Source organism: Somniosus microcephalus, chromosome 8 (genome assembly GCF_052327205.1).
Source record: "Somniosus microcephalus isolate GS21.2 chromosome 8, FLI_Smic_1.0, whole genome shotgun sequence".
Taxonomy (NCBI): Eukaryota; Metazoa; Chordata; class Chondrichthyes; order Squaliformes; family Somniosidae; genus Somniosus; species Somniosus microcephalus.
Genome location: NC_140994.1, coordinates 195,448,364 through 195,474,620, shown reverse-complemented (window position 1 = coordinate 195,474,620; position 26,257 = coordinate 195,448,364). Strand labels below are relative to the sequence as shown.

The 26,257-nt window shown below is 40.1% G+C and overlaps 1 protein-coding gene across 15 annotated transcripts in view; it reads right to left on the bottom strand.

The window, feature by feature from the left end:
* ankhd1 (ankyrin repeat and KH domain containing 1) overlaps window positions 1-26,257 on the bottom strand; it is a 170,232-nt gene that overhangs the window by 86,566 nt on the left and 57,409 nt on the right. For 8 of the 15 annotated variants that reach the window (XM_085995510.1, XM_085995499.1, XM_085995503.1 and 5 more), the window contains exons 3-5: window positions 21,212-21,235; window positions 6,430-6,586; window positions 3,640-3,787 (exon numbers count right to left, since the gene is read on the bottom strand). In XM_085995510.1, the coding sequence (XP_085851636.1) occupies window positions 3,640-3,787; window positions 6,430-6,586; window positions 21,212-21,235 (329 nt within the window). The remainder of the gene's footprint in view (window positions 1-3,639; window positions 3,788-6,429; window positions 6,587-21,211; window positions 21,236-26,257) is intronic. The other 7 variants (XM_085995505.1, XM_085995509.1, XM_085995513.1 and 4 more) reach the window with 3 other exon arrangements.

The window sequence follows — 26,257 nt, the reverse complement described above, 5'->3', positions numbered from 1 at the left end:
TTCCCATAGGCCCCTCTAATTGCAATCAGCCCAACCCCTCCATTGTCTGCACCTCTGTATAACCCAACAAAATATTTGTTCTCACAAACAATGGCCCAGAACTTCGGGTCTCCACGGGTGAGTACGCACGGGGTACTCACCCGTAAGCCCAATGGAAGTGCTGGTTTCCTGCATGCACTGCGCATGCGCGGGAAACCGGTACTTCCGTTCCCCTGAACGAAGGGGTTCAGAAGTCGAACGCGTGCGCGGGAGAGGCTGCGTGTGCGCATCGAACTTGCGGTGTTTTTTTTTTTTAAAAACAGGTTTTCCCAGGAGGTAAGTCTTCAGAAGTTAGACATTTAAAAAGCAGGCTTAAGGCCTGCTTTTTACAAGGTAAGTGGTGAATTAATTAAAATTAAAACAGTTTTTCCACAGGTTTATTATTTTTAAATACTTTAAAGAAAGTTAAGTTTATTTTTAGCCCCGTTAGAAAATAAAATTACATTTTTCAAAAATTTAAATTATTGTTTAAAATAGTTATTTCATGTAATTTATAGTTTATTTAAAAAATGATTTAAAAAAAAATGTATTTGAAGATTTAGTGATGTTTTGGGGCCCGTAGTATTTCCAAGTTTTGACAGCTCTTCCTGTCAAGCTTATGAATGGGCATTTCCCTACTCCGATTGGCTCCCCATGGCCCACGTGATCCCAGGGGACGCATCGAACTAACTGCGCCCCTGGGATACGCAAGCATTGCGCGCCAGCAGCTGGAGCAGGCCCAAGATTGCAATTCCACGGGGGCCCACAGCTCAACAGCCGGCGCGCAAGCTAAGTGCAGGACGGGGGCTTGCACCCGCGGGAAGCCCCCGACCCGAATTTCTGGGCCAGTGTAATTCCCAACCATATCTTCATTCTTGTTAAGTGCACAGACATCCAAGGCCTGGCAAAACTCAGCTCACCAAAGGTTAATCCCTCCCGCTCACTCTGGCCACTCCTTCCCCACCTACACATTACCCCTCTCGCTGTACCACATGCAAGCTGCAACAGTCATTGCCAGGTTTTGTCTTGGCTTATTTTCATACTGTTCAGGTAATCTTTCCCTGTTTGAACACCCTATTTTCAACCATCTCTCCTTTCACATCCTCATTTTCTACATCTCCACCTCACTGTCTTTATGCCAACATTTCCTTCCTTCTGTACTTGCGTAGCCACCAAACTGAGCAACTTCTCATCCTTGTTGATTTTAGCCTGCACTTTAACTCGCCCTACTCAATTAGCTGATTTCGCCACCTTCCTCTCCTGCCTCAATCCAGCCATCCAAATAAACTCTCCCAGCCATATCCTTGGTCACCAAGTACCTAATTCTGGATATAAAGGTTTTCTTCTGCAATCACCCCCAAAGTCATGGGAAATTCTTCAACATAATACTTCAATAGTAATCTTTCAATTGGCTATATCTTGTCTGTTAAAAGCGATCACAACATCCATTAAAAATGAAAGATCCAATGTTGCTGCAATAGACACTGGTTTGGGTTTTGAAGATTTGTCCAAATTAACAGATTATCTACTATCCCCACAGCTAACTGAAGTGGTGCCAAGTGTATGGTGTTCACAATGCCATCACCTGGGCTCAGTGTACAAGTCTGTATTGGGAGCAGCTGCTCATTTATTTTACCAACTCACAACAGAACATCACAGCTACAAGTTTTATTTTTACATTTGTTTACATTTCTGCATGTGCTTCAATCCAGGGGTTCTACAATTGAAATAGTTAGGAAGACCAGGTCACAAGTCCATCTCCAGTCTGCATAAACCTAAATCAATATCATACCTGCTGTACATACAATGGAAAAGAGGGGAGATGTTAAAGTATAACATATAGTATGATATCTTGCTAATTCTTGCTCATGTACTCTGATAAAGATTACTCAAACCAACTGCACTGGACACGAATCAGGCTCCTCCTCTGTCGCCATCCCCCACCCAACAAGGTGATAAACAGAACAGTACAACAGCAACCAACTTACATTCAAGTTGCTTATATTTCAGACTCAATTAAACTTAACTGATTACTGGAATTTCTTCAAGTTCCTTAACACTCAGACACAAACCTGAATCAGCAAAAGCAACTGACTCATGTTAATCCTAGACCATGTAACGTTTGATGAGCAAATCTTAAGAAATACTTACCAGAGGTCTTCTCAATCAGGTTTAGCCTTTATAAAAAAAGACTTCAGCAACTATATACCATACATGCCCTCCAATAAGTACAAGATAGACATGACTCACTGTCATTTTATGTCATGATATCGACTGATATAATAGTTTTTGATTTTCTCTACATTGTGATAACTATGTAAATCTAAGTGAAACACTATGAGGTTCACATGACCTCTGCATAGTTATGTGGCCAAACAATTCATTTTTATATTACTCACATAACTCAAGATACTAGGGGAAAAAACACAATCACCTGCAACAGCTTCTCTTCCCACTCCCGCATCATTACCTCTGGTGTCCCCCAAGGGTCTATCCTTGACCCCTCCTATTTCTCATCTACATGTTGCCCCTTGGCGACATCATCCGAAAACACAGCGCCAGTTTCTACAAGTACACTGACGACACCCAGCTCTACCTCACTACTTCTTCTCTTGACCCCTCCACGGTGTCTAAACTGTCAGACTGCTTGTCCGACATACAGTTCTGGATGAGCAAACTTTTTCTCCAATTAAATATTGGGAAAACCAAAGCCATTATTTTCAGTCCCCACCACAAACTCTGTTCCCTAGCCACTGACTCCATCCCTCTCCTGAACATCTGTCTGAGGCTGAACCACACTGTTCGCAACCTTGGTGTCATATTTGACCCTGAAATGAGCTTCCGACCGCATAGCCACAGCATAACAAAGGCCGCCTACTTCCACCTCCGTAACATCGCCCGTCTCCACCCATCCACTGCTGAAACCCTCTCATCCATGCCTTCGTTACCTCTAGACTTGGCTATTCCAATGCACTCCTGGCTGGCCTCCCACATTCCACCCTACGTAAACTTGAGGTCATCCAAAACTCGGCTGCGTGTGTCCTAACTCACACCAAGTCCCGTTCGCCCATCACCCCTGTGCTTGCTGACCTACATTGGCTCCTGGTTAAGCAGTGTCTTGATTTCAAAATTCTCATCCTTGTGTTCAAATCCGTCCATCCGATCTCTGAAATCTCTCTCCCCCCCCCCCCCCCCCCCAACCCCCAACCCCCAAGAGAGATCTGCGCTCCTCTAATTCTGCCCTCGAGGATCCCTGATTATAATCGCTCAACCTTTGGTGGCCATGCCTTCTGTTGCCTAGGCCCTAAGCTCTAGAATTCCTTGCCTAAACCTGTCTGCCTCGCTAACTCTCTTTCCTCCTTTAAGACGCTCCTTAAAACCTATCTCTTCGACCAAGCTTTTGGTCACCTGCCCTAATTATCCTTGTGGCTCGGTGTCAAATTTTTGGTCTTAAAATACTCCTGTGCATCACCATGGGACGTTTTACTACATTAAAGGCGCTATATAAATACAAGCTGTTGTAAATGGAAATCTTAAAACATCTGGAATGCAGTATTGTGCAGATATCTATTGGAATTTCGAGTATTTTATCATAAATCAAATGGGTTGCTAAATACTTACTTGTGCAAGTTCATAGTAGCCAGCTGAGCATGCCAAGCAAAGGAGACTTTCACCCTCTTCTGTATGCTCATTTACACTTCGTCCTTCATCTAGCAGTTTTCGGACAGCGTTTACATCTCCATCTGAGCACGCTTCTGCTAAGCTTCGGCTAAACCCAAAAACAAATTTAAATAACTTACTTTTACAGGACACCAGATTTTATAGAAACACCTATACCGTATGTGGTAAACCGTTGTTGTTGTTACACACTGTTGTACCTATGCATGCCTCGGCTGGCTCCACCCACAGGCCCAGGTATAAAGGTGATTGACCTGCAGCCCCCTGCCTTCTTGGAACCCAGTCAACCACGAGAGGCATGCTCTGTTCTTTGCTAATAAAAGCCTTTAGTTACTCTCTTAACTCTCAGTCTTTTATGAGTAATTGATAGCGCATCACCGTAGTGAATTATTTTTGAACTCCAGTTGTTGCTAAACTGAAAAAAACACAGCACTTGACAAGTGTATCTGGAAAGTATGTCTTAAAAACCTGCAACAAGACATTTGATCTTAAAATACATTTAGTATCAACATTCACTTCTGGTCATAGCTGCTGGTGCCATGGATTTCCGTGTGTTTCACGTGCACCATAAAATGCTCATACCTTTTAGGTAAATCAGTAGGATAGTTAAATAGATGTTTTACCAGTTTAAAACTTCAGTTAATAATGTTTTAAAATTATATTGAATGTAAATATTTGGCAAAAGGAAAACACTACAAAATCAGGCAGAGAATAGCAGACATCCATAGGGATGAAGTAAGAGGAAATGGCCAAATGAAAATTAGCCATGACACAGTGAACAGTGGTCTACAGTAGGTTACAGCCTTGACTAAATGAAGACAGCAGCCCCATCCTTTGCAAAGACAAATTGCGCAGCAGCAACAATCCTATAATGACCAGCTGCTGCCTGGGTCCAATCCTGGATCAGAGAATTGACACACTCCTCTTCTTTCGTATGGTAGGAGCAAAAACCAAATTAAATATCACTATCTAAGTCAGATATTGACACACTTTAATTCTCAATGGGCACCAACGGGTAATTTACAACAAGAGAATTGATGGAGGGCCATAAACTGATGTTCACTCCATCTGGCAGTGGAAGGTGAAGAAGCCATTTCCTAGAACCCAAATGTCTCAGCTCTCCTCTTGTTGTGGATTCCTGGGGCACCAGGTTAATTTATCGTGAGAGATCACCGTACCAATCTTCATGTGCAGTACTCCAGCAACACAAATATGTGGAAAACCTTATCTAGATTCAGCTGAAGAGACATTATTCTCTGACTGGACTACTTTTCAGTGTCTAGATCGAAGCAACATTGCCTAGCACAAGACCAGTATGCAGTGCATATAGAAATATAGAAGTTAGTTAGGGTTATGAACAGGCGACTGTTTTATAGTGACTAAGTAAAATTTTGTTTTTATTATATGGGATTCCAGAACTTTACCTGTGTTTTGGGGGCTCTATTCCTGAATCCTGTCAGTTTACAATTATGGCCTTTGGTTTAGTGAATAAATGTAATTATTTTTTATTACAATATTATGGGATTGTATAAGTGGCATTCTGGCTTATCCCACAAAATCTGACAGTACCACATGGTCAAGCGTGTCCAATTTTCTGTGCATCTCCATTAGAGACATGCAAACATCAGTACTGTAAATTTATGAATTTTATTTATTTATTTTTTAAATGAGGGCATTTACCCACGTGGGTCAAATGCCGCCCCCCCCCCCCCCCCCAAACACACACTTTTTCCACTTTGTAAGTCCTTCTAAATCGCACACCTATATTCTTAAGATGGGCCTACACCCACACTGTTGCCACTCTATTCTTGTTCTGTGTACCCAACAATGAATATACTGGTCAGCAAGCAGCCCTTCCTGTTTTGAACCCGGATTATTAGGACGATAACTGGCTGAAACATTAGCCATTGAAACTGGCAGAAGCGGTTTGAAAGTTAGTTTTTAAAAGAGGAAAACAATTATGGAAAAGATGGATTCAGTAGGGATAATGTGAACTTTTAAATTTAAAAATAAACACGACAGAATGGAAGAGAACAGAGAAAAAGAGGACTGAAAAGGTTAGAAAGGACAAGTAAATTTAATATTTAAATTTACACTAACAAAACTCTGATTTTTGTAGCACAGGGTTATTACAGTAATAAAACCACTCCTGACATTTGAGCATTTACAGTACTACAATAGTGTATGCTTCAGCATTACTGTGCCGGAGCTGAAAACTTACATAGCCAATTGGCTAAGGAAGACCATCAATTTTTCTGGATCTGTGAGCAGTCGAAGGGTTAATACACAAGTGAATTTAAATAGTTTGTATGTATACATCTATTGAGAGTCACATACTTAATTGATCAAACATTGTCACAGATTAGTTGTTCTTGTACTTTCAAGCCATGCAATGGCTACGCTACAAAGTAGAATACAACAGAAAATTACGCATGAAGGCCACTGATTGGTGGGTTTCACTGGGGGGGGGGGGGGGGGGGGTGAATTCATTTGTATATCACAGAAAATCAAGTTAACTCGTAGTAAAAACAGAGCAAGCTAAATTCAGTTACCATAAATTAATGGAAGGAATCAGACAATACAATCCCTAAAAGGAAGAAAAACTTCCAAAATCCCATATAAATAAAAAGTGTAATAAAATTGTAGCACTGTACCTTACTCATTAATGTTTTGTTGATTCTTTCCACTCCCACCTGTCCCCCACAAAATACATAAATAAAAAGAAAGACATACTTGTCTGCTTGTCCTGCATTTAGAGTATTCTCTGCTCTCATTCGGGTCAAGGCAGCAGCAGCTTCATCCAACGCACAGCTAACAGAAGAAGTCAGTCTTCGGAGTACCTCAGGATCTGCGAAGGCTTTACCATCAGCAGTGGATAATTTACCAATTCCTTTTGTTTTGGTTCATCACATCAGTTAGTAGGAGTGTTGCAGGCGAAAATGCAAAGACACAAACACAACGGCCATACATTAAATGCAATCCATGCTCAAATAAGGTTAGTCTACAAAAAATTAAAAGCTCCATAGCAATTTTCATTCTAAACATGCAACTTAAGAAAAAAGATAAATAACTACATTTCTGATTAAGAGATTGAAATTTACATTTTGCTGGATGCTTTTGAAGAAGCAGGCTTCCTCCTTGTCCAATTAATATGCTAAACTTTAAAAATGTCATTTTCAATTTTCTCTCTCCTCCCAATTCAAAATGTACATCATATGATCATTAAAAATGAGAAATTAGGTATTTCTACCCGAGATAATGACGGAGTCCCAATATTTTCACACTCCTCCCCATCCCTTTCAAACTAATATGAAAAGTGAACAAGTTTTAAATTTCACAAAAATATAGCAAAACTGAAAAGTTCCATTAGTTTGCTATAACATGAAATATTTATATATGCAACTTGAAATTAAAATTCTAGGGCACACACATCACTTAGGTCACTTACTTAATGGGAACCCTGGGACCAAGTTCAAATCGATGCTCAGCAGTATTAAATAAACCATTCTGAAAACACTTGGAAGCCTGATGCACAAGTCAGCATTCTTTTAGACAACAGAGGAAGACTAAGGAAAAAGTGTTTAAAAATGTATTTTTTGGAAGCTATGAAATAACTTGGTTTCACTCTAAATAAACAGAAAATGCTGTAAATACTCAGGTCAGGCAGCAACTATGGAGAGAGAGAGAGAGAGAGAGAGAGAGAGAGAGAGAGAGAGAAACAGAGTTAATGTTTCAGGTCGATGACCTTGTGTCAGAACATCAACCTGAAACGTTAACTCTGTTTATTTCTCTCTCCACAGATGCTGCCTGACCAGCTGAGTATTTACAGCATTTTCTGTTTATATTTCAGATTTCCAGCATCTGCAGTATTTTGCTTTTGTATTAGTTTCACTCATAACTAATTTTCTCCAACTGCTACACTATGCAGAACTCCACTGTTCTTTGATCTTCTAAAGTTACTTCCACCATTACATCCAATACACCCCACTAACACTACAGAGCGAAATTAAAATAGTTGCCTTTTTTAAAATATAAATGTTGCACACGAGACAAGAAATGTTAGCACTGGGGAATGCTAACCTTCCATTTCAGGCATGAAGTGTCAGCATCGAGCACTTTCAGGACAGATAGTATGACAAGATGCAGTGTTAGGGAACATTATTACTGCAACTTTAGTGTCACTGCAACGTGATTTTCACTTCACAGCAACACTAAACTGAACGGCAACCCAACTCCAGAAAGAAAAAATGCTGAGACCCCTTGAAAGAGACATTACGAACTGCTTTAGTATGATATCTCATGAAGCATAGCTCTCGAGGGGTATTAAAACTCATTTGAAATATGCTGGGGGTAGGTACCTGGGGCCTCAAGTGTACTTTTTAAACCTACCTGCCTGCAAAGAGTATAAATGGGATACTGCTGGGCTGAAACAGACAATGCAGTTACAAGTCAGGAGACTGGTAACTTCAATGTAAATATACTGCCCTGGATTTTGGGACAGGAAGAACCGTGAAGCTATCAGCGCTCACCGTTATTATGGAGTAAATCAGATAGCAACTTCGGATGTCGGCACATGCGCAGTTAAACGCAGAAATCCGGATGTTGTTGTCTGATTTACCCTGCTCCTCCACAAGCTGCGCTACACCGCTACCTTGCCGAGAGACTCGGCATTCAAATACATGATGGGCGGGAAGTTACAGTACTTACCCACTAGTTACTCACTAAACACGCCAGAAAAAGGGTTGGTAAATTTTTAACGGCGTCTTAATTATTGCCAAACAACCTCACTGGCCCTGCAAGTGTGGAGTCTCATTCCTTCAGAATTTAATTATTGTTGGGAGATTTTTATTTTTTAACTTTTAATTTCCGTCTTTTATCTCTCTCTCTTAATCCCATCTTTCTTTCGCTCACTTTATTTAACTTGCTGTACATGATTTTACACTGAATTAAATATTCTAATTTATACTTCCTGATTTAGACTCTGCATGTTGCAATGAAGATTCTTCAAGCTGATTGGTTGAGGAGACATGCTGTTGCTTGCTCTGCTCTCTCACTGTAGAGGGCGCCGCGCTGGAAAGAATCTCAATACCCTAAGTTGCCGCTCAAAAGTCTGTGGGCAGCTACAAGCGTAATGAACGGCGAGTGCCACTCCTTTGTCACTGACTGCAAAATCTAAGATCTCTCTACAGTGCCAACAACTCCTGGCCACATTCGCAGAAAAGCACTCCTTTTAATTCCTACACCAGTTATCTTGCAGCCACTAAGCAAAATTACCGATTTAGTGCCAGATTTTTGTGCTGTGGGCCCATGGCAAGTGGATTGAAACTGTCCATATTAATTTTATATTGAACATAAGAGACTTTCATCCCCATCGTCCAAGGCTAAATTTGAATCCAGATCCTAAAATTAAAGGGCAACGTCTAACCCACTGCTTCACTATCATCTATTACACAAGATATTTATCAAATCAATAACATGACCAGTTCATTTAAAATGTCTCTTGCACTGTAACTGTCCATAATTTTAACTTTAATCCCCTCAACATAAATCAACCCACTATAAAATGAATGATAAGGTTATTAATTTGAATATATTTATTTAGAGAGTAAATGCTGAGAACATCTGGGTAACTGTCAGTTTATTGAACCTGACCACACAAGGTTGTTGAATCAATATAGATTATACAGTTGAAAGGTAAACCGGTGAACGGCATCAAGTTGACTATTTGAACTGCGTTGGTTAATTCAGCTTCCTCGGTTTTATACAAGGTTAAAGGGAAATTTAATAAAGATTTTCAAAATTATGAGAGATTTTGATAGAGTAAATAAGAGAAACCATTTCCAGTGGCAGGACAGTTGATAACCAGAGGAAACAGATTTCAATTAATTGGCTAAAAAGCCAGGGTTGAGATGAGGTGAATTTTATTGGCAAGTTTTTATGATCTAGAATGCATTGCTTGACAAGATGGTGGAAAAAGTTTCAATAGTAACTTTCAAAAGGGAACAAAAATACACACACACTGGAAGTTGACTTTGTGGTCAAAATGCATACACATTTTTGACCACGGAAGGCCAATTTTCAAAATCTGCAATGTTATTACTTCACAACAACTTATATTTATACAGCGCCTTTAACATAACAAAATGTCCCAAGACGCTTCACAGGAGTGTTATCAAAGGAAAACAAAATCTGACACCGAGCCATATAAGATGACGTTAGGGCAGATGATCGAAAGATTGGTCGAAGAGGTAGGTTTTAAGGAGCATCTTAAAGGAGGAGAGGTAGAGAGGTTTAGGGAGGGCATTCCAGAGCTTAGGACCAAGGCAGCTGAAGGCACGACCACCAATGGTGGAGCATTTAAAATCGAGGATGTTCAAAAGTCCAGAATAGGTAGTGCGCAGAGGTCATGGGGGATTATAGGGCTGGAGGAGATTAGAGATAAGGAGGAGCAAGGCCATGGAGGGATTTGAAAACAAGAATGAGAATTTTTAAAAATTGAGATGTTGCTTAACCGGGAGCCAATGTAGGTCAGCGAGCACAGGGGAGATGGGTGAGCAGGACTTGGTGCAAGTTAGCACACAGGCAGCAGAGTTTAGGATGACCTCAAGGTAATGGAAGGTAGAACTAGGGAGGCCAGCCAGAAGTGCATTGGAATAGTCAAGTCTAGAAATGATAAAGGCATGGATGAGGGTTTCAGCAGCAGATAAATTGAGGTAATGGCGGAAACGGGCGATATTACGAAGGTGGAAATGGGCAGTCTTGGTGATAGAACGGATAGGAGGTAGGAAGCTCAATTCATGATCAAATATGACACCAAGGTTGCAAACAGGCTTGGTCAGCCTTAGACAGTTGTCAGGGAGAGATCGAATCAACGGAAAGGGAATGGAGTTTGTGGCATGAACCAAACAATGGCTTCAGTCGTGCTGATATTTAATTGAAGGAAATTTCTACTCATCCAGTGCTGGATGTCGGACAAGCAGTCTGATAGTATAGAGACCATGGAGGGTTCGAAAGAGGTGGAGGAGAGGTTGGACTGGGTATCATCAGCGTACATGTGAAAACTCATAGTGTGTTGCTGAATTGTGTCACCGAGGGGCAGCATGTAGATGAGAAATAGGAGGGAGCCAAGGACAGATCCTTGGGGGGCACCAGAGGCGACAGTGCAGGATCAGGAAGAGAAGCCATTTCAGGTGATTCTTTGGTTACAGCTGGAAAGATAGGAATGGAACCAGGAGAATGCAGTCCCATCCAGCTGGACAACGGTGGAGAGGCGTTGGAGCAGAATTTTGTGGTCAACCATGTCAAAAGCTGCAGACAAGTCCAGAAGGACGAGAAGGGGTAGATTACCTTTGTCACAGTCAATTGGGATGTCATTTGTGCCCCTGGCAAAGAGCAGTTTCAGTACCGTGGTAGGGGCAGAAGCCTGATTGGAGGGATTCAAACAAGGAGTTCTGGGAAAGATGGGCACATATTTGGGAGGAGACAACACATTCAAAAACTTGGCAGAGGAATGGGAGGTTGGAGATTGGGTAATAGTTTGCAAGGACGGAGGGGTCAAGGGTTTTTTGAGGAGTGAGGTGATGACGGCAGATTTGAAGGAAAGGGGGCAATACCAGAGGGGAGAGAACTGTTAATAATATCCGCTAACATGGGAGCCAGGATGGAGAGTTAGTTGTCAGGAATTTAGTAGGAATATGGTCGAGAGAGCAGGAAGTCAGTTTCAGTGACAAGATGAGCTTTGAAAGGGCAAGAGGGGAGATAGGAGAGATATTAGAGAAAAATGCAAATTTAGGGTTAGGGCAGGGGGAAAACGTAGAGGAAGAAAGATCCGTTGGGCTAGGAGAAGGGGGCAAAGAAAGGAACTTGGGAACTCCAGAAGTGGTGTTGCGAGGGTGGGAGGAGAAGCCATTGATGCTCAGGGTACATTCAGATGGGTAGCAGTGGACCCAGGCTAGGGCATTCCATGGAACTGGAAAACAGGAGAGGCATTGGAAGAGAATGGTGTGGTCAACTATATATAACAGCACTGAGAAGACAAGAAGAAATTATCTACCTTGATTACAGTCACAGGGGATGTTGCTAGTGGTTAGGGCTGATTTGTTATTGCATGAAAGCTGTACTGGAGGGATTCAAATAGAGAGTTATGGGAGAGATGAGCACAAAGCTGGAAAGCAACATATTCAAAAATTTGAGAAGAAAAGGAGATTGGAGATGGGGTAGTAGATGGCAAGGATGGAAGAGGCAAGGATTTTTTTTTTAATTATAAAGAGGAGGGGGTGATAAAAGTGGTTTTAAAGGGAAGTCAAAGCCACTGATAATGCCAGTTAGCAAGGAGGCCAGAAGGAAGAGTTGCATAGGAATTGAATGGGAAAGAGATCGAGGGTGCTAAAAATGGGTCTTATGGACAAGATGAACTTGCGAGAGGTTGGGAAGAGTTAAGGGGGGGGCTGCATTGAGACTAGCCTCCACAGAGGTCAAGGAAAACAGGACTTGAGCTGGCACTGAAATGCTTTGCAGAGTTCACTAGTCTTGACCGGAATGGAGACATCATACAGCATTAGTCTATCCTTAATAACAATCTTATCTCAAAGTTTCACAATATTGTGCAGACCTATACATCAGCTCCAATCAAGTACTTTCCCATTCCTTGCAAGAGAATTTTTACTCCACATGCATTAGAGTAGGTAGGTGGTGAGGAGACTTGACAGACAGGGCTGCCAAATGCCACTCATGTCTATCATCTATTCAGGGTCTCCCCTAATTTAATTTCTTTGCCTATAATCCACATAAAAATCATAAGTTAAGTGGTGGCCAGCTAACACCGTAAGCACTAGTTAAGGGTGCAGCTGCCAGGCATTGGCAAGGAGTGAAAAAGCTTCAATAAAAAGAAATACTAAAAAATAAAAATATGAAGTCAACATTAAAAAAAAAATGTACGGGAGTAGTTTTAGTTTTTTTTAAAAAAAAGCATCTTTTAGCTAGTTATTACCAAGAGGAGAACGAGACTTTATGGGCTAGAAATGGCGTGATTGGACCAAAAGCATTATTGGGACGTGTACTCAAAGTAAACAGATTTGTTAAATTATTATTCCCAGCAAAACTCTCAGCCAAATGAACATAAAAAGGACTAGAATTTTTGGAATCAGGTAGATGGCAAAGGAATGAGATACCACAGCCTTTACCTAGGCACACTGATAAATTAATAGATCTTAAACTAAACATCCTTGGGTGATGGAGCAAGTCTAATGATGCAGAACAGCAGCCTTTGAACTAACCCTTTTCCACATGTAATAAAAATAAAATGGTAAGACACCCATGTAAAGCAAAACATGCCTGTCCTTTTAAAATGACAGAACACCATACAAGTTATCATTTGGCAAAGTATCAATAACGTGAGAAAGCTCCACACCGCAGTAAGTAAATAAAATCAAGAGCTTATATACAAAGACCTTCTTTCACGACCTCAGGACGTGCGTTTCATGACCTCAAGACGTCCCAAACCACTTTACAGCCAACAAAATAGCTTTGAAGTGCAGTCACTGTTTTAATGCAGCAGCCAATTTGCGCACAGCAAGCCCCCACAAACAGCAATGAGAATATGACCAGATAATCTGTTAGTGATATTAGTTGAGGGATAAATATTGGCCAAGAGAACACTCCTGCTCTTTTTCGAAATAGTACCATGGGATCTTTTACATCCACCCGAGGTGGTAGACAGGTCCCCGGTGTAACATCTCATCCGAAAGACGTCACCTCTGACAGTGCAGTGGAACAGGCTTGATGGGCTCAATGGCCTACTCCCCTTCCTATGTTCCCGCAGTACTACACTGAGGTGTTAGCCTAGATTATGTGCTCAAATCTCTGGAATAGGATTTGAATCCCCAACCTTCTGACTCACAGGCAGGAGTGTTGCCAGAGCCACACCCAACATGCTACCAAGCTTTGGGCATCACCTAGCCCAGTCAACAAAAGAACAAAATTCTGCCCAGAAATGACTTCTACAGCATTCTTGGCTCAGGTATAATCCAACCTCCAAACAGTTTTTTTTTTTGGGGGGGGGGGGGGGGGCGGTGGGCAGGGAGGAGATGGAGAAGAGGGAAAAGTTTCAGGATGCACAAACCAACCAGGGAGGTCAATCAGCTTGTAAAGCTCATTAGCCTCTAATTCCCTTGAGCGAAAGGAGAAAGCTTCAATTCCCCTTTTCTCTTCCTTCCAACCCAGCCACAAGAACTTTAGTCAGGACTGACTTTAGACTTTTCTATTTGAATACTCTCCATTCAAGTTTCTTGTCATTGTACAAAACTACATGTGGTGCCTGAATATACAGCACCTTCTGTTTATCATTTCTTTCAGAACACCCAAAAAGTATCCCACAGTACATGGAGATAAAGAGCATGCATATATGACACTTTGAAGACAATTTATATTATAACTTAAGTTTACCAATAGGTATATACGCCACTTAGGATTTTCATTTGTACTAGAAAAATCACATTTTGAGCACAAGAAGCTTCCATAGGAGCAAAAACAAACCAATCATCAAGAGCTAAATAGTAACCGGTACTAATCACATGCATTCTTGTCTGAATGTGTTTATTCAACAAGAATACATGAACAACTACGGCAACGGCAAAAGTATCAAAAATGGTCACAAAACTATGGCCTGACTAAATGCAAGGAACTAACATAGTACAGGTTTATGCAGGTCATGCCCATCAAGGTCAGAATTAGACTGCACCACTCACTCCCTCCAAACTTTATGGTGTACATACAAAATGGACCATGCAGCACCACAATGACGAAAAAAAATCAGAAAATAATGCAGTGCAGAATCCAGTTGCCTAAATCAGATTGCAATTATAGTATGGGCAGTCCAAAGCTATATTGCAGCAGTTTTACCTATAATGATGGCTTGCATGGCATATTAGTTACACTAGTTTTAGTTACAGAATTCAAATGTCAGTGCAGCACTGAATCTCAGCAATAACATAACCAGGACATGAGGAAAACTATCGAGAAGTGATTAGTGGTGTGCCATCTAGGTGAAAATTGGTTGCAAAAAAGTTTAGGACGGCTACAGTGAATTACATGCATCAGCCGTGAATTGAATGCACCAGCAATGGTAAAACCACCACAATTCAGCTTGGATCTGCCCGTAAAATTCAGCATCATTCACAGCACAACAACTTGCATTTATTTAACATTTTTAATGTTCCAAGGTACCTCCCAGGGGTGTAATCAGAAATAAAATGGAGGCCGAGCCAAAGGAGGAGATATTAGGAAGGGTGATGCAAAGCTTGGTGAAAGAGGTGGGTTTTAAGGAAGACGTTAGGGAATTGGAAAAGCAGAGGGATTTAGGGAAAGAATTCCAGAACGTGGAGGAGAGGTGGGTGAAGGCACGGCTGACGGTGATGGGGTGAAGGTGAGGATGCGATGCACAAAAGGGCCAGGATTGGAGGAATGGCAAGTTCGGAAGGGGTGGGCGTGGGGGATTTGTAGAGCTGCCGAAGGTTACTGAAATAGGATAGGGCAAAGCCATTAAAGAATTTAAATACGAAGATAAGAATTTTAAATTGGATGTGTCGGAGTATCAATCAATCCATTTCCAACTAGATCTTTTTGGCATGTACATCTTTTTTCTTCCTCTTTACTTCTACCATATGGGCCATTGTATAGTACGGCGACTTTCAATGATGTTATCCAAACACAGCTATAATAAATACATTGGTCAGCTGATGCTGTTCTTGGGCTAAAAGTAATTTGGCAAGAAATGCAGCAACATTCTGCTACTTACATAAATAGATAATCTCAGTAGTGAAATTAACATTCTCAAAAGCAAATTAACATCTAGTTCTAGACCTGCAAAACAATTGCAAATCCAACATTTCTACTGCCTACATGTGCAACGTCAAAAATGATTACAAATCAATTCATTTTTTTTTTTTTAAATATAGAACTCAAAAGGTGGAGCCAACCATTGAATAAAAATTATTAGTCTCATTAGATTTTACTCAGTACTCAGTCTAAAAGCAGTATTTTGATCAATTTACTCATTACTTGTTTAGAGCGACAGAATCATAACTCATTAGCATTGTAAATACTACAAATATCAATTTTGCAGTGTTGCGACTATGCGCTAACACATTTCCCTGCTTCAGATCCCAGTTAGCGAGTTGGGAGGATCAGAAATAGCGTGAGATTGTCTGCTGCCTGCTGGCCCCAAGTGGTGAGGTAGCTCTACCAAAACAGATTTCTAATTTTGTAATAATTGCAGCAGCTGAGTCAGACGTAGAAAAGTATCCTCCCACTTGACAATTCAAAATGCTGTTTAGGAAAAGGGGTGTACCTACCCTTGAGTTCTAACTAATACTAAAGAACTTTCAGGATGAAGACTACACGCAAAATTAGAGTGCATCAGAAAGATAAATTATGAGCAATGTCTGATTTATACAGCGCTATTTTACATACTACTTATGGTAAATTAATATACTCAATGACAATTCACAGAATTTATTGCATTTATATGCAAGGGAGGAATATGCCAAACATTTTCTATTCAGGAATTTATGTCAAGAGAACCCTGCAGAGAGAGTAGCTGTAAGCAGGTGCAAGAAAGCTGGAGTGCAGAACTTTCAAACTAAACCACCATAAAGCTATTTGGAATCAAAAATGGCAGCTTGCAAAATGTATCAATTTCAACCAAGCAAACCTTGTAACCACAAGACAAAGGAATTCCAGGTCTAGTGACGTTGCTGGGAAAACTGAAGATTCACAGTTTAATTTTCAGCTTCAGAGCACACTGGAAAAACGAAGATTCAAGACTGTGTTTCTACCCTAAAATCAACACCTATTAACTGCATCAAACAATCCCAGTACAGCTTCGGCCACTTGAATAATAAAAATTCCTCCATTCTGCCCAACTTGTCTCAACTCCAAACATCCCAGGTATAAAAAGGTCCTTAGATGCCATTACAGAAAAAAAGTGTCTTCTTTACTTCCCTCACCCCACACATGGGTGAACTGTTTCCAGATCTGAACCTAATCTTCAATTACTGTCCTGACATTTTTAGCAACAAGACAAAATTAATCCCAATTACTAGGAATGAGGAGGTATGTGCTTGAGCCAAAACAAGTTATGGATACAAAACAGTTTTCTGACATTACCATTTTAAATGACACCGAACACTGTTGGTATCCATTTAGAGATATTTCTAGGGTAGTCTATCATGATGGTTCAGTGAATTTATCCCACAAGTACCTGAGGCATGGTGACCATTAGTTCCCAGGTTCCATTCCCACTGTGCTGAGTTGGCTGATCCCAGCCACGGCAGCAGGATGGTGCCAAAATTAAATTCAGTATCCCTGGGTTAGAGAGGGGAACGTCAGTCAGGGTTCCCAATGCTGAAAATTGTACAAGAACTGCTGCTGGAAAGGCGCATGTACGGATGCCAGGATAAATAAGAGGTTTCCCTGCAGCCGAGTAACCTGACAGCACTACACATCAAGGGTGACTGGCAGCAATGGAACCATACCCACAAGAAGTTAATGCAAAGAGGAGCGATGAGAAATTGGCAAGAAAGCATTCTTTCTTTCAAAAACAGGATAATTTAGTCTAGCAAAGTTTGAAAATGTGAAAAGGGTATTTCAGATCACATTTTTAAAATTGCATTACACTTGGATAGATGATAAATAACTGGACACAGACAAGTACCAGAAAATAGTTTAGTTTTAAGTTTACTTAGTTGACACCAATATTGGCTTCCAAAAAATTGACAATTGTATTTTAATACATCCGATTTAATTTGTGAATTGCTATTAATTTTACACTTTATTTTGATAAATAATTGTGTGTTTGTTGATTGTGTTAGCAAGGGACCAACAGCATCTGCACTTTCTATTCCCACTGAAAACACCATGAGAACATGTGGATGATGCTTTTTCAGTCCTCTCAAGCTCTCAATGGGAGGATATAGAACCATACAATTTTACATCACAGGGGCAGTCATTTGGGCCATAAATCCATGCCTGCTCTTACCTAAGTTAATTAAAAACTAATCCCTGCTGTTCCTCTCATAGGCTTGTATCTCCCCCTGCTTCAAATATTTTTCACATTTCCCTTTCGCCTCAACAATACCCTGTGGCAAAAAAGTTGATCAAATCCTAAAGGGCATAGCTGCAAGGTTGAGTCAGCGTCAGGTGGTGAGGGAACCAACAATAGGAAGCAACCAACTTCACCTCCTGTTTACCAACCTACCTGTGGCAGGCACACCTCTGCATGCTAGCACTCGCAGAAGAGACGACCACACAGCACGGTTGTTGTGAAGACAAAAGTCTCGTCTCCACACAGAGGAGATAGTTCTGTGCCGTGTAGTGTAGCAGTACCACCGTGCTAGGTGGAACAGACTAAGGACAGATCTAGTAGCACAAAACTGGGCATCCAGGGGGGACTGTATGCCATCAGCAGCAGCGGAATTGTGCATCACTACAGCCAGTAACCTCATGGCCCAGCACATCATTTGCTCCCCATCAAAAAATCAAATCGATAACCTCTCACTACTGACTCGACAATCAAACAAAAATGTCTCTCTTCATAATTTAAAAAACGTCTATTAAATCTCATCAGCCTTCTCTGCTTTAGTGGAAATAATCCCAGTATCTCAAATCTCCCTTCATAACTATAGCTTCCCCCATCGCTGACATTACCTTGGTGAATCTATGTTGTACACACTATGATTTTAATGTCCTTCCTAGAATGGGGGACTCAATCTGCACACCGTACTCTCTGGTTTAACCAGTGTTTTGTATAAACTCATCACTACTTCTTTACTCTTGTGCTCTATGCCTCTAAATCCAAAATTCTATAGGGTTGATTTCACGGCTTAATTGGCCTGCACTCATACTTTCAGGGAATTATGTATTTGAAACCTTTAGAACTCTTTATTCATCTACATCCTTCAATGTCTTGCACTAATTGTATACTCCCATTCCTTATATGGAGGTAAAACGAAAAACAGAACATGCATCTTTGCTGTCGTCAGGACACCCCAATGAGCTACACAACCAACAAAGTACTTGGAAGTGTAATCACTGTTGTAAGGTAGGGAAACATGGCCGCCAACATGTGCAGTCTTAAACATTACATTAGCAAGTGTGTGAAAACTATAGGTGATTTGACACCACTTGTTACCTAGGGATTGTTCCCCTAATAATATTTTAGGGATAAAGGTTGAGTGTGATTAGAATACATTTCTTCATTATTAACTTATATTTTTGCCCATTCCTTTAATTTTTTTCCTTTCCCAATCATTTTATTGGAAGGCAGAAGCAGGGAATAAAATTAAAAGTTAAACCAAGCAACAATTTGGGCCTGAAGAGAACAGCTGATAAAATAAAATCTTAAGAAATGTAACTATAAGTAAACAGTATTAACAGTTAACTAAATCTTCCTGAATTTCCGTTTTCACCAGGTTCTTCCATTGAGCCCTCTGCAGGTCCATTTAGTTCTGCAAAATGGAGGCATAAGGCAAAGGAACCAGTGCAGCAGGTCCTTATTGCAGGTATTCATGAAACTGCCGACAGTCTCTGAAGAGACCAGTCTTTTTCACCTTTTGAGAAAAAACACTGGGGCGAGGGGAAGGTGCGGTGGAATTAATTCCCAAACAGACCAACCTCACCAACACTCATGATAAACAAACAAACATACTGCACGAGGATACTTTGTAACACTAGGTTTACATTGTCCGGCCACGCTTTAAAAAACAAAATGCAATGCGGAGCTCCAAGAGCTTGTATTGTAACTTTTGGACTGATAGGTATGTACTTGCCTCTAAAAAAAAAAGTACTTAGCCAGAACGTTAGGTGGATCATAAACAAAATGTAAAAAGTTGTTTTATGTCAGTCAAAGAAATAAATTCTATAGTTCAACTGGTAACTGGCAGAGCTCTCATTAAACAGGTACTTATAAACAACACTATTCTACAGGTAGCATACAGGTATTAAAGCAGTTCAACTGGTAACTGTGCCTCCCAAAGGTCTATTGCCCTGCACATCACTGTAATACTTGATGGCCTCTGATCAAAATACCATCCAAATCCTGGAATGCCGTTTCCTTTATATCAACATTTAGTGACTACTGCAATAATTTTCAGCCATAGAGTTACAATTTTGTGTGTCAGAGTTGTCCAGCCTCAAATCTGTCTGTCCCAGCTGAAATAAAATTTGCTTCAAATTATCCAGAAGTCTCGAGTCAGATGACAATGCATCAGCATTGGTGGACTGTAGAGATCTCTGTGGTCTGGATTACCTAGACTGAATCACGTCACTGATGACCACTAAGGCTTTGAAGCTCCTATACTTTACACACAAAAAGGAACTAAATAATCAGGTCAGTAATATTAAACTCTAGCTGTCCAGTGACTAGAGAAAAAAAAATATTTTATTCATTTTATCAATAACAGTGTCCAATTTAAAAGGCTCCACCTAGTTTTTTACTCATGGCACACAAGTGTTAGAGGGCAATATAATCTACACTAAGGAAAACCAGCAAGAATGCCAACCAGTGAAAGGGGGGGGGGGGGGGTAGCAAGTGAAAAAAGTGCAGACAGGAAGAGAAAATAGTTCATAAATTATGAAATGAAAATAAACTCAGGCATTTGCGCTCCATTTTTGTTTTAAAAAGACATGCTTCAGCAAACACATAAATTTAATTTAAATAGTCCCACCATAAAGGCATATTTAGGAAAGCATAATTCATACCCAACCCACCATGCCAAAGAAACAATTCAAACACTTACACCCCAAGGAACGATTACATTTTGAAATGCTTTAAGGTTTTATAATGCTACCTAACAAGTTAGAGCTTAGACCAAAGTATCTGCAGCACAAGCCACTGAAAAATTAATTTTTTTAAATCATTGAGTCAAAACATGCGACACATAGTAATCCTTATGCTCCAATCGCAAGTGTTTTTTTTCTAAAAGCATGGTCTCGGGTAATTGCATCAAGCGGACAGATTATCTTGCTTGCTGTTCAAATAAAAGAAAGTAACATGCATTTTATATCAAGTCAAATGCTTCTGAACATCATGGTACACCAAAACAGTGTGTAATAAGCAGTGTCATAGAACCTCCTCCAATATTATCTCAAATCATTCATCCAGGAAGTCAAAAAATTCTGCCACTAACCGGATATTTATTGTGATTAAAGTTGAAAACTACGAGAGGAATATGAAATGAAGGAATTTCCCTCCATATTAAAAAAAAGACTAAAAAGATGTTACCTCAAACTTGAAAATAGCTTGGCTATAAAAGCACATGCTACTAGTAACTCATTGCTTATATTTCTTGAATTTAGAATTGTAATGTACTTCGCATACTGTTTTGAATGCCATAAAACATGCAACAGAAAACGAATGCACTGGGGGCAAAAAAATAAAACTATAAAACCACCATCTTCACACAAACAGCAAACACAAAAATCAAGGCAATGGGCAAACAGACCATAAATATACACATACCATATATCTCTTCCCATTCTGAATCTTCAGGAGGAGAGGAAAAAGAAAAAAAATAAGTAGAATGACTTCATATATTTAACCTGAACTCCTTACTTTAGAAAATATGTAGTGCAGAAGAATGTGTACACACTGAAAAAACAAGGCAAGAATCTGGTTCTCACCTTTCAGAAAAACAAGTTACTACTCTTTCACTAATGGGGCATTCAGCTCAAGACCAATCTTGTTCCATTTTGGGGCTGGTTTGGGAGCAGTGCAGGTGTGTGAAATCTACCAATTTTGAAACGTTTATCTCTACAGTCCTACATTAATACATTATTCTGATATTATGCTTAACACGTCATTGCATATGCACTCCGATTTAATGCCAGAATTAATACTTCCTCCACCTGGCAATCGGATTGCTCCAAGATCAAATCTTCCCTTTTAGTCAAATTACAGGAGGTATTTACTTCTGAAAACTTAGTTTTGCCAGCTTTTGACTGTTCGATTCAGAAGATTTTAAAAATGGCTTGACTGATTTGAAGAAACTTAGTGCTCATGAAAATAAAGTAGCATTAATTAAAAATGGCAAAAATAAGTACTCAAATTTAAGCCAATTTATCAGCCACGCGCCAATACATTAATCACAACATTGTCCATAACAAATTAGATCAAATTTGGTTAAAAAGTACAGATCATATACAGTGATCTTTGAGGAGCAGAGCTAAGTGGCTATGAGAACACTTTAATAAAAAGTTTAAAGTTGTTTTTCCTCAATATTTACAGAAAAAAAGTTGAAGTGAAGTCCTACTTGTTTCAGCATTACAATAAACAGGGAAAAACACTAATGGCCATCTACAGTACATCTTCAATACAATGGAAACTAACCATTTCAAAGTTCCAAAGCAAATATATTAAGTAGATGGGCACAAGGTTTAGATTTTAAAAATTAGATTAAGATGCATAGTAATAGTTCTGTAAATGTTGTTTGAATCTGCTTATGGTACAGTTACAACACTTACAATGGATAACTGTGAAAATCTTGTTCTCTAAGGGTTTGAGAGATTCGGAGCCAAATCAGGACTAATGAAAGACATGCATCTCACGGCATACAATATCAGAAATGTGAATTGGCATGACAAATTCCCAGCATATCTTTCTTCACCCCCTCCGCCCCAACTGTCTGAGCAATAAACTTCTGAACAAATTATCCAGGAACTTAAATACATACTTATATTAACAGTAATTCTTTCAACAACAACGGAATTCAACAGATTACCCAACAGGGACAATGAAGACGAGAACCAATTTTCGCTTTTAAGTTTTATTCTTAATTAATGGTATGGGATTTGTTCCTTTGAAGCAGAATCTTTTCTACATGGAGCTTCTTCAAATATTCAATGAGCAACTATTGAATCTTGTAAAACTCATTGAATGAGAAAGGCCATATAACTCAAATCAAGTTATGAAGTATTTTCTAACATGGAATAAGTGATGTTCCCCAGACAACCAATGGTTGCCATTTACTTAAAAGCTCAATAATATTTTTTTGAAAAAAGCCTTTTAATTTTAAACTTGTTTGGATTATAGACTTAGAAGACCAGAAATTTATCTAGCCTATGCAACTACATAATTGATGGCCTTACATGGCCAACAAATGCCTAAAATAAACATGGGTAAGATTTGAAATACGTGCCTGATGTTATTCACTCATGACTGAAGTGTGCTAAATTCACAAATGTTGAAACTCTTTCCTTCTCTTCACTTCCCCTAAAATGTTAGATTACGCATTTCCTTTTAGTTAGGTCTTCCCCATTTTTTTTTAATGGGATATTACCATCATTGCCAAAAAGGAACATAATTTGTGACTCCCTATCACAAAGATAAACCATATGGGCTGCTGAGATGCTACACAAGGCCACATTGTGGACCACACCTATTTTTTTTTCCAGAGGAGACAACATCGAGAAGCCAAAAGCAGATTATAAGTGTTGGCTGGGAAAAAGCTCATGTAGAAGCTGAATTTCTTTCCAAGGGTACCTTTGCTAAGGCAGTAAGTCTTCCCCAGTCAACCGCCACACACAAAACAGAAGTATACCAAAGTTGTGAAAAAGGGCTTACATCTTCAGAGCAGCTTGGTGGGTAGCAGCACCAAAGCAGGCTATTTGAACAGTTAATGAAAGAATGCATAGTACTCCAAGCCACTATCTGGCAGAGAATAATTTTCCAAGTGAATCCAAGAGTTGCCGACTGTACAAGCAGAATGAGCACCAACTTTCCTGAGTTACCAGAGATCTTTCAGCAAATTTGGCTGAACTACATCAAGCACTACTGGGCCACATTCTCTGCCAATACCTCGCACTACTCGAGGATCAGTCTGGAGAGCAAATCCCCCCCAGCATCTTTGCTGCACTACCAAATGTCTCCTTAAACCCCTCTTCCTGCCCCATCAATTTTTACTTAATCTGTTCAGCTACCGCCCCATCCTTCCACTTGCCCGCCAAACCAAACCTTCCCCCAGGCCCTCCTAGCCCTACCCCGAACCCTTATCTCTCTCTAGTTTCTTTTCCCACCTCTCCCCATGTACCCACTCAGTGTTCAACTCATCCACAAGACCCAAATCCTGCTTCCATTTAGTGTTGTGAGCGCTCAAAGTGTTTAGCAGCGTCACCACAACCCACTATTAAAAACCTAACTCCTCTAAACCAGTATATTTAAATCTTGTTCTATTAGTTGTAAGATTCATTCCTAGGACTAATTCTTCATAGATAGATTTTCGACTACCATCCCTCACACCTTTCTCTTCTACTCCCACCCAACAGCAGAGCCTCGACTCCTTTTCTGTGCAATTGGGGGGGGGGGGGGGGGGGTTAAGAGAAAGAGGAGGAGGCAGAGGACAGAAATGGGTCAGGTTTAAGCCCATCCTGAAGGAATGTAACATAGGCATGAAATTACTATAGGCTATTTGGTCCATTCCTTTTAAAAGATTCAGTACAATTTACAAAATCATGGACTCTCTCTCTCTACAACATATTTAATCTCCTGAGGGAGTTGAACCAACATTTCTGAAGTCCTTCTTCATAATTTAAGATTGTCATGTCCAAAAATCATCCATGCATCCACGTAGGTCCTACTTTTAAATCCACTAAGCCCATTCAGCAAGACACCTTTGACAACTTCTTTAACACCCACTTCTCTGACCCAGCTTTTGACCACCCCGCTAATCTCTTCTCTGGCTCAATGTCCCTTTGCCTCATGCCTCTTGCACAGCACCTGAGACATTGTAATACAGGTTGAGCATCCAAAATCCAGAGTTCAGGAACCCAGAATGTTCTGGAATCCGGGGCGATTGGTGGCAGGGTCGTCCGGAATCCGTAAAATGTTCTGGAATCCAGACACACTGTCAAACCGCAACCTGGGCCCAGGCATTTCCGGACTTGGAACGTGTTTCTGATGTCCGAAGTCCAGAAACGCACAAGCTCAGGTTGCGATATTTTCAGACTTCGGATATCAGAAACACGTTCCGAAGTCCAGAAAACCGGCTCAGCCTCGGTCCCGGGGTTGCCGGATTCGGGACGCTCAACCTGTACATTAAAAAGGTATATACATAAATGCAAGTTGCTGTTAATCAATTTCTCTTACATCTTGGTCACCAAATGATATAGCTGTACATAAATACATATTTTTTTAAACAAGTTGTATGTTGGTCTTTATTTGTTTGCGAACAATGTAAAAGAGGAGACCCAGAAGAACTTCCTAGTCATTGTCTTTTCTCTCCTCTTCTCACTTGTCCATTAACACCATGTGTTTTTTTTATATTGCCAAGACCATTTTCAATCCAAGCAACTAACTTTCAATTAATCCAATGAGTCTTAAAATTAAATACGAGGCATTTAAACAGTATCCAATTACTTCAGCTAAGTCTCAGCTGCAAATTTTGTTACCCCCTCAAAAAACTCCAATGGATTCTTAAAGCATGATGAATTGCTTCTAAAATATTACTGGTCGACCTCATGTGGCATTGCTATCATGTAGACTATGACATAAGGGTGCAAACTAGGAAATGAAACAAGGGGAGGTGAACTGAGCAGTCAAGCAGGGAATACAGTGCAGGGCCAAAAGCTGCACTGGACATACTGGAAGCTAGAACAGGATGCAAGAGACAAGTTGAACCAGAGATGCAGCAACCTCATTATTCTGTTACCTGCCAACTGGAAGCAGCAGAGTCTGGAGCCTGAGGCAGGCAGAGGCATTCCTGGGTTGAGGTTGGGAGCAGAGGATTTGCTGTAACTGGGATGGCAGCATATGAAAATCAGCAATACAAAGCAGAGTAGACACAGACAGTAGCCCAAGCATACTTATCCAGAGCTGTATTACTACCTATTTTTTCATGTGAAGGAGCCATAAGAAAAGCTAATGTGCTCATAAGACACATTGTTTAGAGTTCTCATGTTAAGAGTCTCATGGAACTCACTGTGAAAAACATAGCATATGTATTATTAATTGTATATTTATACTCTTGTACAACAAAGAAGTTACTGCACAGGAGGTTGCCATTTGGCCCATTGTGCCTGTACCAGCTTTTTAACTGGAACTATCTATTCTAATCCTATTTCCCTGCCTGCTTTTTCCCCACTTTTTGTTCTTCTGTTCAATGATCAAACTGCCTTCTAATATTCCTACATTACAACAATATCTACACTTCAAAAACACTTCATTGGTGAAGTGCTTTAGGGCATTCGGAGATTGTGGAAGACACTATATAAATACAAGTTATTTTCTTTAACGGTTTTAATCGTCTAATTAGCCACTTGTAGCAAACCATTCCATGTTCCAATATAAAAAAGTCTGGGCAAAATTGTTCCAACTTCCTTCTTCTAATAACGATCTTGAGTCTGTGGTTCCTTGTTATTAATTCACAAAAAAATGAAAATAATTATTTACCCTCTCAAAATGTTTACTTTTTTGAAAATCTCTTTATAGTGCTGTGAACCAGACTGTCAATACTCCTCCTTTCTCTTTCAAAATACAAATTTTAGAAAAATAAGAGAGCCATCACCTTAAATG